At 41.4% G+C, this 12217-nt stretch overlaps 1 protein-coding gene across 9 annotated transcripts in view; it reads right to left on the minus strand.

Annotated features, from left to right (window-relative positions):
• LTBP1 (latent transforming growth factor beta binding protein 1) overlaps window positions 1-12217 on the minus strand; it is a 400132-nt gene that overhangs the window by 103924 nt on the left and 283991 nt on the right. For all 9 annotated transcript variants that reach the window (XM_059405447.1, XM_059405446.1, XM_059405445.1 and 6 more), the window contains 4 exons: window positions 10730-10855; window positions 9298-9423; window positions 8772-8894; window positions 4941-5060 (listed from right to left, as the gene is read on the minus strand). In XM_059405447.1, the coding sequence (XP_059261430.1) occupies window positions 4941-5060; window positions 8772-8894; window positions 9298-9423; window positions 10730-10855 (495 nt within the window). The remainder of the gene's footprint in view (window positions 1-4940; window positions 5061-8771; window positions 8895-9297; window positions 9424-10729; window positions 10856-12217) is intronic.

A 12217-nucleotide genomic window follows, 5' to 3' on the forward strand; every position in this document is an offset into this window, starting at 1 on the left:
GAATTAAGTACATAATTAGGTATTCAATAATAACATAATGACTAATTAGAAGACTTGTTTAGCTATAGCGATTTGGGATTAGGTCGGTGTTTGCACATTTAATAATGCCTGCAAAAGGCAGATGTTGTTCTATTGCCATCTTACACAAAGTAAATAAAAGTAGCATGAAAGCTTTCAATTTCAGATAAGTCTCTGAATATTCACCTATTCCATAAAGGTTAACAATGCTTCTTAAAATTTGAAAATAAATCCTAGTGTGCAAAGAAGTCCTAGAATAAGGAGCTTTCCATGTTGACCATGCCTATTCTGTGCACCTGGTTTTGGTGAAGACTCTGGCTAACCAGTCATCTGGATCAAATGACACCAAGTTCTTCAGGTGCCTAAGACCCATTACATTTAGAAAACGTAAATCAGAGTCATAAAGTCACTATTAACTTAATGATGGTTTGACAGTGAAGGATTTGTGTGATAAAAATCTCAGAAATTTGTCTTCCCAGGTTGCATGGTCTTTCGCAGACTCCATTATAAAGCAAGATAAAGTAAACTCAATGAGGGGTAGCTGCCTACATTGACCAGATGATAGATACTGTGTCTTATGAAGGTGAACCAAGAAAATGAAGTAAGAGGGTGGAGATGGTAGCATTACAGAAGGTAAAACATTTGATATGGATGATCGATGACCCTACAGAAAAGCACTGTGGTTCTCAAGAAATAGATCCCACCTAAACAAACATGCTGGAAATTGAAAGGTAACTATGAGATTAAGATTACTTAGATTCATAAAAGAAATTCTTATCAGATAGATTTAAGAACTACAGGAAATGAACTTGTTAAAGAAAGTCAAAGACAGTTATACATGGAAACTTGACATAAAATTTACTTAAACAAGTACCAGTTATTACTGCACTTCTTCTATTTCAGGCTTAGGGCGGTAAAAGGGAGGATAACAAGGTTGGGAGAAGAAGGGTCATAACATTTATTGGGGTCTACCTTGTGTCACATGCCTCACGAGGTGCTTTATCTTGCTTACTTAATTCTGACAGTAAATCCCATGAAGAGAGTAGTTCAAAGGTATTGAAACTAAGCTTCATAGAGGTCCTATATAACTCCAAATCTGTTAAAATTCAGGGAAATATGACCTTTATATCAGAGTTGCTGAAAGTACCTTTAAATAATTAAATATTAGAGAATGTCTTTTGGAGGATGGCTCCGTAAGGTTTGAGTTGGGCCTGTTCATGAGTGAAGAGAAACCTGCTAATTGAGTTTCTGATAGGTTGGCTTCCCTCAAGAAAGGCCTGGTTAAAGCAGCCAGTTGGAACCGGCCAGGACCCAGGGTGATGAGATAGTCATTAGGGCCAGGGATCAAGCAGCGGGCAGCAACTCCAGGCTGAATGTGAGGTCCAAGAAATACAATGTTGAATGATGAAAGTGGCTTTTGAGAGAGGAATGAAATCCTCAACTTGAAAGAAGAAGATATGTTAACAGGAGCCAACAAGAGTTGCCAAAAAGCATCGAGGGATAGATATTTTGAAAGTGGACAATAAACCATTGAGAATAAAGGATCGGCTGTCCCGAACTCAACACTAGCACACAGCATGCTCTTCCAGAAAACACCTGCTACCATCTGACCTGTTTCTGCCCCAAACAATTTTTGTTCTAATTCATAGATCAGGGAGAGGCACCAATCAGTGAGATCCAGCCCACACCGCATAACTACAAGGAGGCCATGAATGGTTTCACTAAGTCCACCTTTGAGTCAGTGAAAGCAGCATGTGTGATTGGCCTCAAATCCCTGCAGAACATATGGGACCAAATAGCAGTTTTCAAATTGTAATGAATCCATTTCACAGAAAAAGGAAATTCAAATCAACATATGGATTGATGCACTTTAGAAAAAACCATAAACATCATGCCACACAAAAGTAGAATTACATATAATACCGTACAGCTTTAATTTTACAACTTAAAAATATTCAGTCAGGGAGAGTATGGGGGTTGACAAAGGAGAACACGAAGACTTATGGAACAGAATCCCTTGTGAGGTAGGGATTATCTTCTCTACAGATGACTCACAAATGCCAAGTGTCAGACTTTTCTTCAAATGGTGAGATTTGGGAAAATTTTAAGTCTTTAAGTTCTCATATATATAAAATGGGGAAGGGGGAGTCTTATCGATGTACCTGAAATTATCTGGTCTACAAGGATATTATAAAGCCATAAGCTAGTCCCAAATAACCACTGGAGACAAAAACAAATAGAAAGGAACACCATATAAACAGCTTATTATTTGACCCCCATAAAATCTCTGACACTCTCTGTCTCCCTTAAGCTGTTCTTCCTTTTTTCCTTTGTGGCACTCAACATGCATGTGACATACCATATGCTTTGCTTGCCAATTTGTGTATTTGCGAGCACAATGTGAGCTCTAGAGTACAAGTGCAGTGAGGGGAGGACCTTTATTTTGTTCGCTCTCAATCCTCCGGGTCTGGAAAAATGCCTGCCTCTGGGTAGGCACTCAGCTGTTATACGGAATGAATAAATATATAGCCAAGTTGTTGTCCATGACCTCAACTCAGTGATAAGCTTGAGTAATGACGACACCTTCTAAAAGGTATTTTAGAGCACCAGGAGGGTAAGGGTGAGAACTAAAATGTACGCAGCATGGCTGGGTATTCACTAGCATGGTCAGAGTTGAGCAGAAAAATCTAATTCATTCATTGGTTCAGTAAGAACAGAAAAGCATGTTGCCCTATCTACTTTTTGTCACACTCAACTTTTAACGTGTGAGAGCTCTACTACCATAAAAAATGAAGACGGAGTCCTCCCAAGAATTTTAGAGGAGCTGCGCGTCCAGGATGAACAGTGAGTGGAACTGGAATTGTATCACGGAAGAGAAGCTTCATCTGTAGATGACAGAGCCTGAAATTTTACCCGAGGCTGAAGGAAAAGGTACACGGTGTATTTTTCATAGGAAATGTGTGATCTTAGCAAGGCAAAAATGAAAACTAGTACTTGGAAAAACTGGCTATCTGTGTGACTTTGGTCGACTACACAGTGACCTAATATTTCTGCTTATGATCCTATTCCTCTGGTTGGCGAAGTTAAGTTACTCTGAGCAAAGGTATTGTGTTTCTGTCACCAAATCGGGGCAAAGTGGTCACGCTTAGACTGATTGCATACATCTAGGTATAATAACTCATTTATTTTTTATTGCCCAGTCTAGATAAACGCATTTATCTTGAAAAGCATTCGCTTGCCAATTTGGTCAGTCATATTACATTAGTAAAGTCATGAATCAGGGCTGTGGATTCCACTATTATGGATTTTAGTTGCTTAAGGTAAAATTCAGGCTCTACTCTTGGATTATAATATGCAGCAGTATGTGAAAATGAGAACACGAGTGGAATCTTGATAGGCAATTAGGAAATTTATGCCAAGCGGGAAATTAAAACCAAATGTACGTTCCGACCAGCACTGATCACATAAACAAAGGCACATCAAATAAGCAATTAATGAACAAAAAAAATCTCTTCTTGCAAAGATCAGCATCTTACAATTCCAATGACAGACACTCTCAGAGATGGGCACAAGCTTCAGGGCAGAGGGCCACCTGAACCATGAACAGAGGCTTAGCGTGTGCAACCTGGGGATGAGTCCAAAGCTTTGAAACTGGAACTGTTTCTGCCAAGCCTCCTTAGCCGGCCTGCTTTGCAACATCTAGATGTCCTTCCCAGAGATATATGAGTAAAGATGAACCTTTTATTATTTTCTTTATTATGTTCAGTTAGCCAGCATATCATCATTAGTTTTTTTTTTTTTTAAACATCATTAGTTTTTGTGTAATGTTCAAGATGAACACTTTAAACAAGACTGAGAGGGTCTGGCCCCTCATCCTGCACCAAATCTCTTGTTCCCGATTCTTCAGCTGCACTTGCCTTTCAGCTTCCTCCTTCCACAAGCTCCCTGAATATGCTCCTTCCTCTGTCTAAAACTATCTCCCTCCTATCCTTTTCCCCAGTTAAACCTCAATCAGGAATTTTCCCAGAGGTGACTTGTTCTGTGACACATTCTTACAGCATCTCAGAACCTTTCTTCCCAGCACCATCTCATTTGTTTGTATATTTATTTGAGATGTCTCGGTATCACTCTTCCTCACCAGACAGTGCCATGAGGAAGGCTTTTTTTTGGTTCCTCAGTGTATCCCAGCACCCAGCACAACTCTGGGTTTATTATAGTAAGTTCTTCAGCATTTGTGCATGAAAAGAAAGAAGGTATGAATAAATGAGAAGTTGAACTCACATCGATAGAGTCTGGCACTGAGTGTAAAAGAGCTCAGCTTCTAAGGAAAAGATGACACAGAGATAGAAACAAAGAGGAACGCCATTAAGGGGAAAAGCTACTTAGAAGCAAAGCAAAGTTGTTGCTTATCTTCCTCACTGCCTGGTGTCGGTATAAAGTATTTATTCAATACCTAAATGAATAAATTTAAGAGGCGTGGCAATCCATCAAGATTTCTCTTTTCTACTTCTGCTGCATGTTTGTGTACGTATGCTCCTAATTTTACTAGCTTCTAGTAGCTTGCTTCTTCTTACGCCTTTCCTCTCTTTTTTTGGTCTTTTGTTCTCCACCCTGTGGTGATTATTGTTTTATTTGGTCTTGGTTATTCATCACATCAAGGACAATTTGCTTCCATCAGAATTATTTCTTCCAGATAAAATCTCATATTCTTTGTGCCAACTTGCTTTCTTATATTTTCCCCTGGTTAAAACTTACTTAGAACACAGCTTAGAAAATTTCTCAGAAGGATATAAGGTTATTATATTCCATGTGGTTTTTTTTTTTTAATTTTGAACGTGGACTCACTTGGCATTATACCACTCTTTAAGAAAATGCACTAGACAGAAGAAACGATACCATGATAAGAACACTCTAGTACCTACCAAGACACTGCCCATTCCAACCTCGGAACCCTTCTGTGCAGGGAACACACTGGTAAGACCCAGGAGAGTTCACACACTGCTCATCTGGACAAGTGCTTGCGGTCAAGCATTCATCAATATCTGGAAAACCAAAAAACCAGGTCACAAACATTTTATCGGACTACTGAAGCAAAAACATACTTTGCTGATGAAGTGGAGGGTGGGGTGGGGGACGTGTGTTCTATCTACATTTTGATGGAGAAAATGTTAAGTAGGTAAGTCAAACACTGTCTACACTTAAACACCACAGGGATAAAGCGCGGCCAGGTGTATTTTGATTAAAATATTTACACACATTCAAAATAAGAACTTGGCCCAAAATGCCCACCTGGCAGGGTCAGACCTCTCACCCTGGGAGCTGGCAGCTCCTTGCGGGCCACTTCTGGAACATCAAACCTTTGAGGCTAGAGTGCAGCTTGCCAGATAGAAATGTAACAAACAGGCATGAGAATGACGAAGCCACAAATCCACCTGGCCAGAGGCTCTCTCTGCAGACAACAGATGCTCTAGGGAAATGCTTGCTCTGGCTTCATGGGCCCAAGAATACCCTGGGTTTGAATATTTTAAAACTTTTCATAGGATAGGAATTCCTTGGAGGTGGAAAAAACACATTAGGAGAGAATGAACTCATCAAGTATTTCCAAGAGTTTCCAGAAAACATGGTGATATGATCACAGGGTAATATTTCCTCACAAAAATACACCTTATTTTTCACATTCACAGCTAACTGAAGCTATTCATCATCTTTCTTTTCAATGTGCGTTGGAAAAAAAACACCTTCAATCTGGCTGGAGCTGTGGCAAAGGGAGCTACTACAGTGACTTCAGGCATTCTGAAGAATGGTAGAACAACAGAATGGGGGGGAAGGAGGAGACAGGAAATGGTTCAAGAGTTTAACATAACGGGGGGTACCATGGGTACCAGTCCCGTTAGAAATAATCATTTTTCTAGAGTTAAATACTGAATTCATGTGACTGGATTTAATGTCTAAGTGTTCTCATTTATTTTTTTTTTTTTTTTTTTTTTTTTTTTAATTTTTTTTTTTTTTTTTTGACAGAGAGAAATCACAAGTAGATGGAGAGGCAGGCAGAGAGAGAGAGAGGGAAGCAGGCTCTCCGCTGAGCAGAGAGCCCGATGCGGGACTCGATCCCAGGACTCTGAGATCATGACCTGAGCCGAAGGCAGCGGCTTAACCCACTGAGCCACCCAGGCGCCCTAAGTGTTCTCATTTAAAATGTATAGAGGACCCTGATCACACTTAAAATAGAGACAGAATTTTCAGGACAGAAGCTGAAAAGTAAAAGAAATATATAATGGCTACAACCATTCATTCTGGTAAATTTTCAAAAATTATCTCCCCCTTATCACTAGACTGGTGTGAAAAGATGCTTAAAGTAAAAAACAGGCTCAAAGTAAAAAAGTTGAGGGTGATATTAATAGAATAGCACAGGTCAGTGTGGTAATTTTTTTTTTTCCTATCAGCGAAAAATCCTTGCCAATAGACAATGACACACAGTGTTTCTTTTTTTTTTTTAAGGTCAGATGTTCTGGGACTTCTTGTTCTACAAAAAGATGATGCTTGCCAGGTTCATTTTCCAAACAGCATTACATTCTTCTCTGGAAGGAATTTTTTTTTTTTTTTAATAGAACTACAACTGCTAAGTCAGAGAAGGTCATTGAAAAAGCCTGGTCCAATAAATAAGGTGCAATGTTAAGCAATACAAGACAATATCCTTGAACTTCCCACTACCCCTTACCTCTGCTTGCTTGTACCCTCATCCGTAGAGGCAGGACTACCTGCCCAGGAATACCTTAGCCGAGCAAAGTAAGGACGCATGAGATAATGTCTGTGAACTACAATAGATTCCTTGGAGACCGGCGCTGTTTGAATGCAGCTTTGTTAGTGGCAGCTGAGAAAATCTTGGGTGAGCCAGAAACCTGGGGACCTTTGGTTCCGGTCCATGACGAAATTAGAAAACAGCCATGTTTTTTGGCTCCTTCTTCTTCTCAAGCCATTTCATGGGGATAGAATTATAATATTATTTACTCAGGGAACCCTGGTAGTATTTCTGTTAATTTCCACACATTGAATGGTCCTGAATATTCCCCTGACTGCCTCCCATTTGCTTACAGAGATTTCGTATTTCTTTCCTACTCCTTCCCAGTTTCCATGCCTATGCACAGGTACTAGTTCAACGTCCTCTCTTCCCGTCCTGAAACTGTAGGAAGAACTGAAGATATCAGCATTTGACCTCTCTGGGGAGTGTTGCTTTGCCCATCCATGCTTGTCAGGTACACCCACGCGATTAAAACAACAACAACAACAAACCCGCTCCCACAGATACAGATGTACTGAGAAGGTCTCTGCAAAAACACATCATCAGGAGAAGGGGGAGGTTTCCAGAGACTAAGAGTTCTTGAGAGCCAGCAAGGCGAGAGGCACCTCACAAGACACAACAGCATGCATTTATTCTCGTGACAGCCCGGAAAGTTAACTTTGTGGCTCCCATTTCACAGGGTTCAAAGGGGCTAAGTCACTGGTTCCAGACCAGACCGTTCCTAAGCATGGGAGCCAGGAGCCAAGGCCACAGTCCTGCCCTTTCCTGGGCATGCTGCCTCTCAGGGGCACAGGGAGGGTCCCTTATAAGAGGAGAGTGGGGACACTTCACCCCTTGCTGTCCCATGACCCCCGGCTGCCAGGGGAGACTTTATAGCTCCATTCTGATCCGAGCTGGTCAAAGATTCAGGAATGAAAAATGCCCCCGTTTCTCTCCAGATCAGAATACAAGGGGCTGAACAAGAGGCCAGGCGGATAGGCAGCTGCAGGCTGCCAAAAACCATCTAATTAGCTTTCCCTCCGAGCGCAGGTCATTAGATCATGAAGAAAACCAACCCAGAGGAGCCAGGGACAGCTGAGCGCAGCCCGCCTCAACGTGGCTGTCCCTGCCCTGGCCTGGAAGCCCAGCCACGTTAGAAAAAAGGCTGCTCCTCGGGCAGGCAGGCAAAGAGCCCCATGGAACCAGCACCGTCCACAGCAGCCTGGCCCTTCCGACACGTGCTCAGGGACCCCGCCACTCTTCTGCTGGCAGGCCTCCACGCAGCCCTGAAGAGGCAGTGCAATACATTTCTTCATGGAAATAATTCTTGCAAAAAGAACCTTTGCAACTGGGATGCAAACATGAGCAGAAAAATTAAGTGGTTTATCATTCTGGCCATGCTCTAAAAGCTTTTCAGAACTTTTTTTTTTTTTTTTTTTTAACACAACACTAGCAACTTCATTGCTGTGGTCAATAATAAAGAAATTTTATCTCGCGTGCTGGAATGTGACCTGCAGTTAGTCAGACGGTGCTTCTGTGGAGGGTTGGTGAGCTAGTCCCAAAACACACGAAAGGAATCTAACAAGGCAAAAGGTTGGAAACTAACCGTCAACAGTGGGTAAGCCTGGACCACGCTCCCAGAGGAAAGATCCAGAAGCTGGAATTAAGTCTGGGTTTATGCTAAGATACTCTGCAATTAATTGTTCCAGAGTGACTTACTCTACATGCCAGGGAAGGCAGGTGCTGAAGGAACAAGGAGAATGGGATGATGGACGGTAACCTGGACCAAGCCACTGAGGAGAGGCAAAGAGGCTGTGAGTCCAGAAGGCAGGAGGAGTGTGGATGAGTTCGTGTCGCACACACGAGGGTAGAGGAAGGTAAGTCCCGGGCTGGGTGGTTGGCAGCCTCGGGTGTGGACCCAGCCCTGCATTTGAAGCTCACGTGCACCCTGCATGCGGACGTGGCACAGACTCACCCTCGCAACGGCCGCCCCGGGTCATGCGGTACCCGCTGTCACAGTATTCGCACCGGAAGGCCCCCGCAGTATTGACGCAGTGCCCTTCCCCGCACACATCTGGCCTCAGGCACTCGTCAACATCTACATGAAGCAGAAAACATCGTCAAGTTGTATTTCTCAGAATAGAATTTCAAACCCCTCCCATCTCCCAGGTTGGTTTGAAGTCAAGAATAAAATAATTTATTCCTACCACCATCTCTTTGATTGGTTTGACATGTTTAAAAAATTGAGTGGTTCTGATTTACGGGGGGTCCAAAGCATTTACCACCTAGGGCTCTGCACACATTGGACACCCTTCATTCAAAAGTGATGGAGAAAAGATTCCATTTTTATATTCTCCAGTACCTAGCAGATGAATATGTCATAAAAGGTGTTCAGTAATAAATTCTGGGTTGCCTGAATAAGCAATAAGATTGATGGGATCTTAAGGGAGCTAACAACCCCGATCTGGGAATTTATGCATCAGGAAGAACACTGCCATTACCTATGCAGTTAGTACCCTCCTCACTGGCCATAAATCCTGCTGGGCAAATACACAAGAAACTTCCCTCAGTGTTTTCACAGCGTCCCTGGGAGCAGAGCTGTTGGGCCTGAGTGCATTCATCAATATCTATTAACAAAAATACAGATAAAAGGATTAGTGCAGTGTAGCATGAAATTCGGTCTCCCTGCCCATAAAATACCAGTGTACTATGCCCTGTGTGCCAAATCTTCCTAACAGAGGAGAACAGTAAGTGGAGACATGATCATAGTCCTCAGGTACTTGAAGGATGGTTACTAGGAACAGCGAATATGCTTACGGTGTATTGTTTCAAGAGCCAAAATTACAAACATGGCACTGGTGTTTCTGAAAAACAGATTTGGGTCAACGCAGAAGGACATGCCAGACTCATGAAGTCATCTAAGCTCTGAAATTTGCTGTGTGACTCCCAGGTCAGCTCAGCAGAGGTGGCCAGAAATACACTGAAAGGGATTCTTCTGTTGCACATGTGGGTGAAGCTAGACCAGATCATAACTGCTCCTCCCAACTTCATATTCCAGGGTTCCAAACAGAATACATAGGATGTATGTAGGCAAATTCAAGAGAAAAAGCTGTGGGAGAGAACAGGTGGATCCTTCCCTTGACCTAACCCACATGTACATGTGAAACCAAACAGCACAAGTCACACAGCCTGCAGAACGGCAGTTAGCACACTAAAGCCACATTAATTGGGTCTTCGCCTTTGTTGCTTTCTATTAATTGGGTCTATGCCTTAGTTGCTTTATAACTCTTAGTGCTGAATTTCCTTTTTCTAAAAAAGAGAAAAATTAAATTTAGTGTTCACGTAATGCACTCAAATAATTTCCATAATGTTAATATACCTTGGAGATACCTTTTTTTTCCCAAAGAACGATATACAAGACCCTGTGTTTTGTAGATTCATTAACAGCTTTGTGTCAGCTTGTTTTCCTTTTTTTGTCAGCTTGTTTTCAGTTTAGAAATCGTTTTTAGAAATCAGATTTTATGCATTTACATCAATGTAAGTCTTTATTGTGGTACATATTAAATTTATTTTGCTAAATACATGTTTGTAAGTAGCTATTTCTACCATTTTATTGTTCTATATTTTCTTGTATTATTCTACTATACCTAGAAACCTCTGGAAATTTTTTCACGTTTACCTTTTTTTAAAAAATTTTTTGCACCTTTATCTAATTATATTACATTTGGCCAGGTATGTAGGTAGGTACATTGAACCAGGAGACAAGAGCATCCCAGAAGATTAATAAACCTCTTTTTGGGCTCTCTTAGTTTGGGGATAAAATTTTGAAAAAATTAAACACAATAACATTTCCCATGATAATTACATAAAACATGTTCTTAATGTGTAAATATTTGGTATTTAATAATTTCATCTATCAAAAGCGTCTCTTACCAACACATTTCCTCTGTTGCTCACTGAACCTGTAGCCCTCATAGCAAATACAGGTATATCTCACGGGTAGGTTAATGCAATGTCCTGCTCCACAGATATCGGGGTTCACAGTACACTCATTGATTTCTTAAAAATAAATAGAGAAAAAAACAGACATCAACAAAGAGTTCACCCAACAAAGAGTTTTTTTCAAACCATCCCTGTGAATTTTCTGCTTAGCTTATCATCAGGTATGCAGTTAGAAGACAAAGGTCACCTCTAATTTATCCAGAGAAAATAAAAACCTTACTTCAACAAGATACACGCACCCTTATGTTTACTGCAGCATTATCTACAATAGCCAAGACCTGGAAGTGACCCAATTGTCTACCAAAAGACAAGTGGGTAAAGAAGATGTGGTATAGACAGTGGCTGATAGCTCAGCCATAAAGAAGAATGAGATCTCTCCATGTGTGACCACATGAGTGGACCTAGAGAGTATTCTGCTAAGAGAAGCAAGTCAGAGAAAGACAAATACCACACGATTTCACTTACATATGGCATCTAAAAAAACAAAACAAATGAGCAAACAAACAAAAAAGCAGGGATAGACCTTAAATACAGAGAACAAACGGTAGTTGCCAGAGGATGGGCAGGTGGGGGTTGGGGCAAGGTGGGTGAAGGGGAGTGAGAGATACAGGCTTCCAGTTACGGAAAGATGAAGCCACCGGGATGAAAGGCACAGCGCAGGTACTCTAGTTGATGGTAGTGCAACAGCATCATGTGGTGACCGACGGCTGCGCGTGAGTGAGCATGGCATAGCAAACAGACTTGTTGAACGACTCGGTTATATGCCTGAATCTAATGCAACACTGTGTCCACTTTACATCAATTTGGGAAAAAAAAAAAAAAAAAAGACAGCAACCTCTAAAATCAAATATAAATTCATTTGCTTACTGCGTAATTGCTCAATTAGTTGCGCCCCAAATCATCAATAATTCCTAATAGAACAATCTCTAAAATGAATGGGAGTGGAGAGTGACTCAGAAAAGGGCACTTTGGAAGTTGCAAGATAATCAATTCTTTCTAACTTCTAAGAAGGCCTGCAATGAGTTTCTATCCACTCCAGTTACTGTGACAGGATGGACTTGGAACCATCAGGTGAGTTCTCCTGATAAGAAATATGTGGTGATGTTTGATTCATTAGCAGGTCAGATTCAATTTCCAACAACTGTGTCCAACCTCCTCCAAAATTTCTCTTTAATTCTCAAGAAAGGTTTACCATTTCTCATCAAAGCCAAACTTCTGGGTGTAATTCACTCTTTCAATCTTTTTTTTTTTTTTAAGATTTTATTTATTTATTTGATAGAGAGAGATCACAAATAGACAGAGAGGCAGGCAGAGAGAGAGGAAGGGAAGCAAGCTCCCTGCTGAGCAGAGAGCCCGACGTGGGACTCGATCCCAGGACCCTGACATCATGACCTGAGCCGAAGGCAGCAGCTTAACCCA

This window comes from Mustela nigripes, chromosome 7, assembly GCF_022355385.1.
Source record: "Mustela nigripes isolate SB6536 chromosome 7, MUSNIG.SB6536, whole genome shotgun sequence".
Lineage (NCBI taxonomy): Eukaryota > Metazoa > Chordata > Mammalia > Carnivora > Mustelidae > Mustela > Mustela nigripes.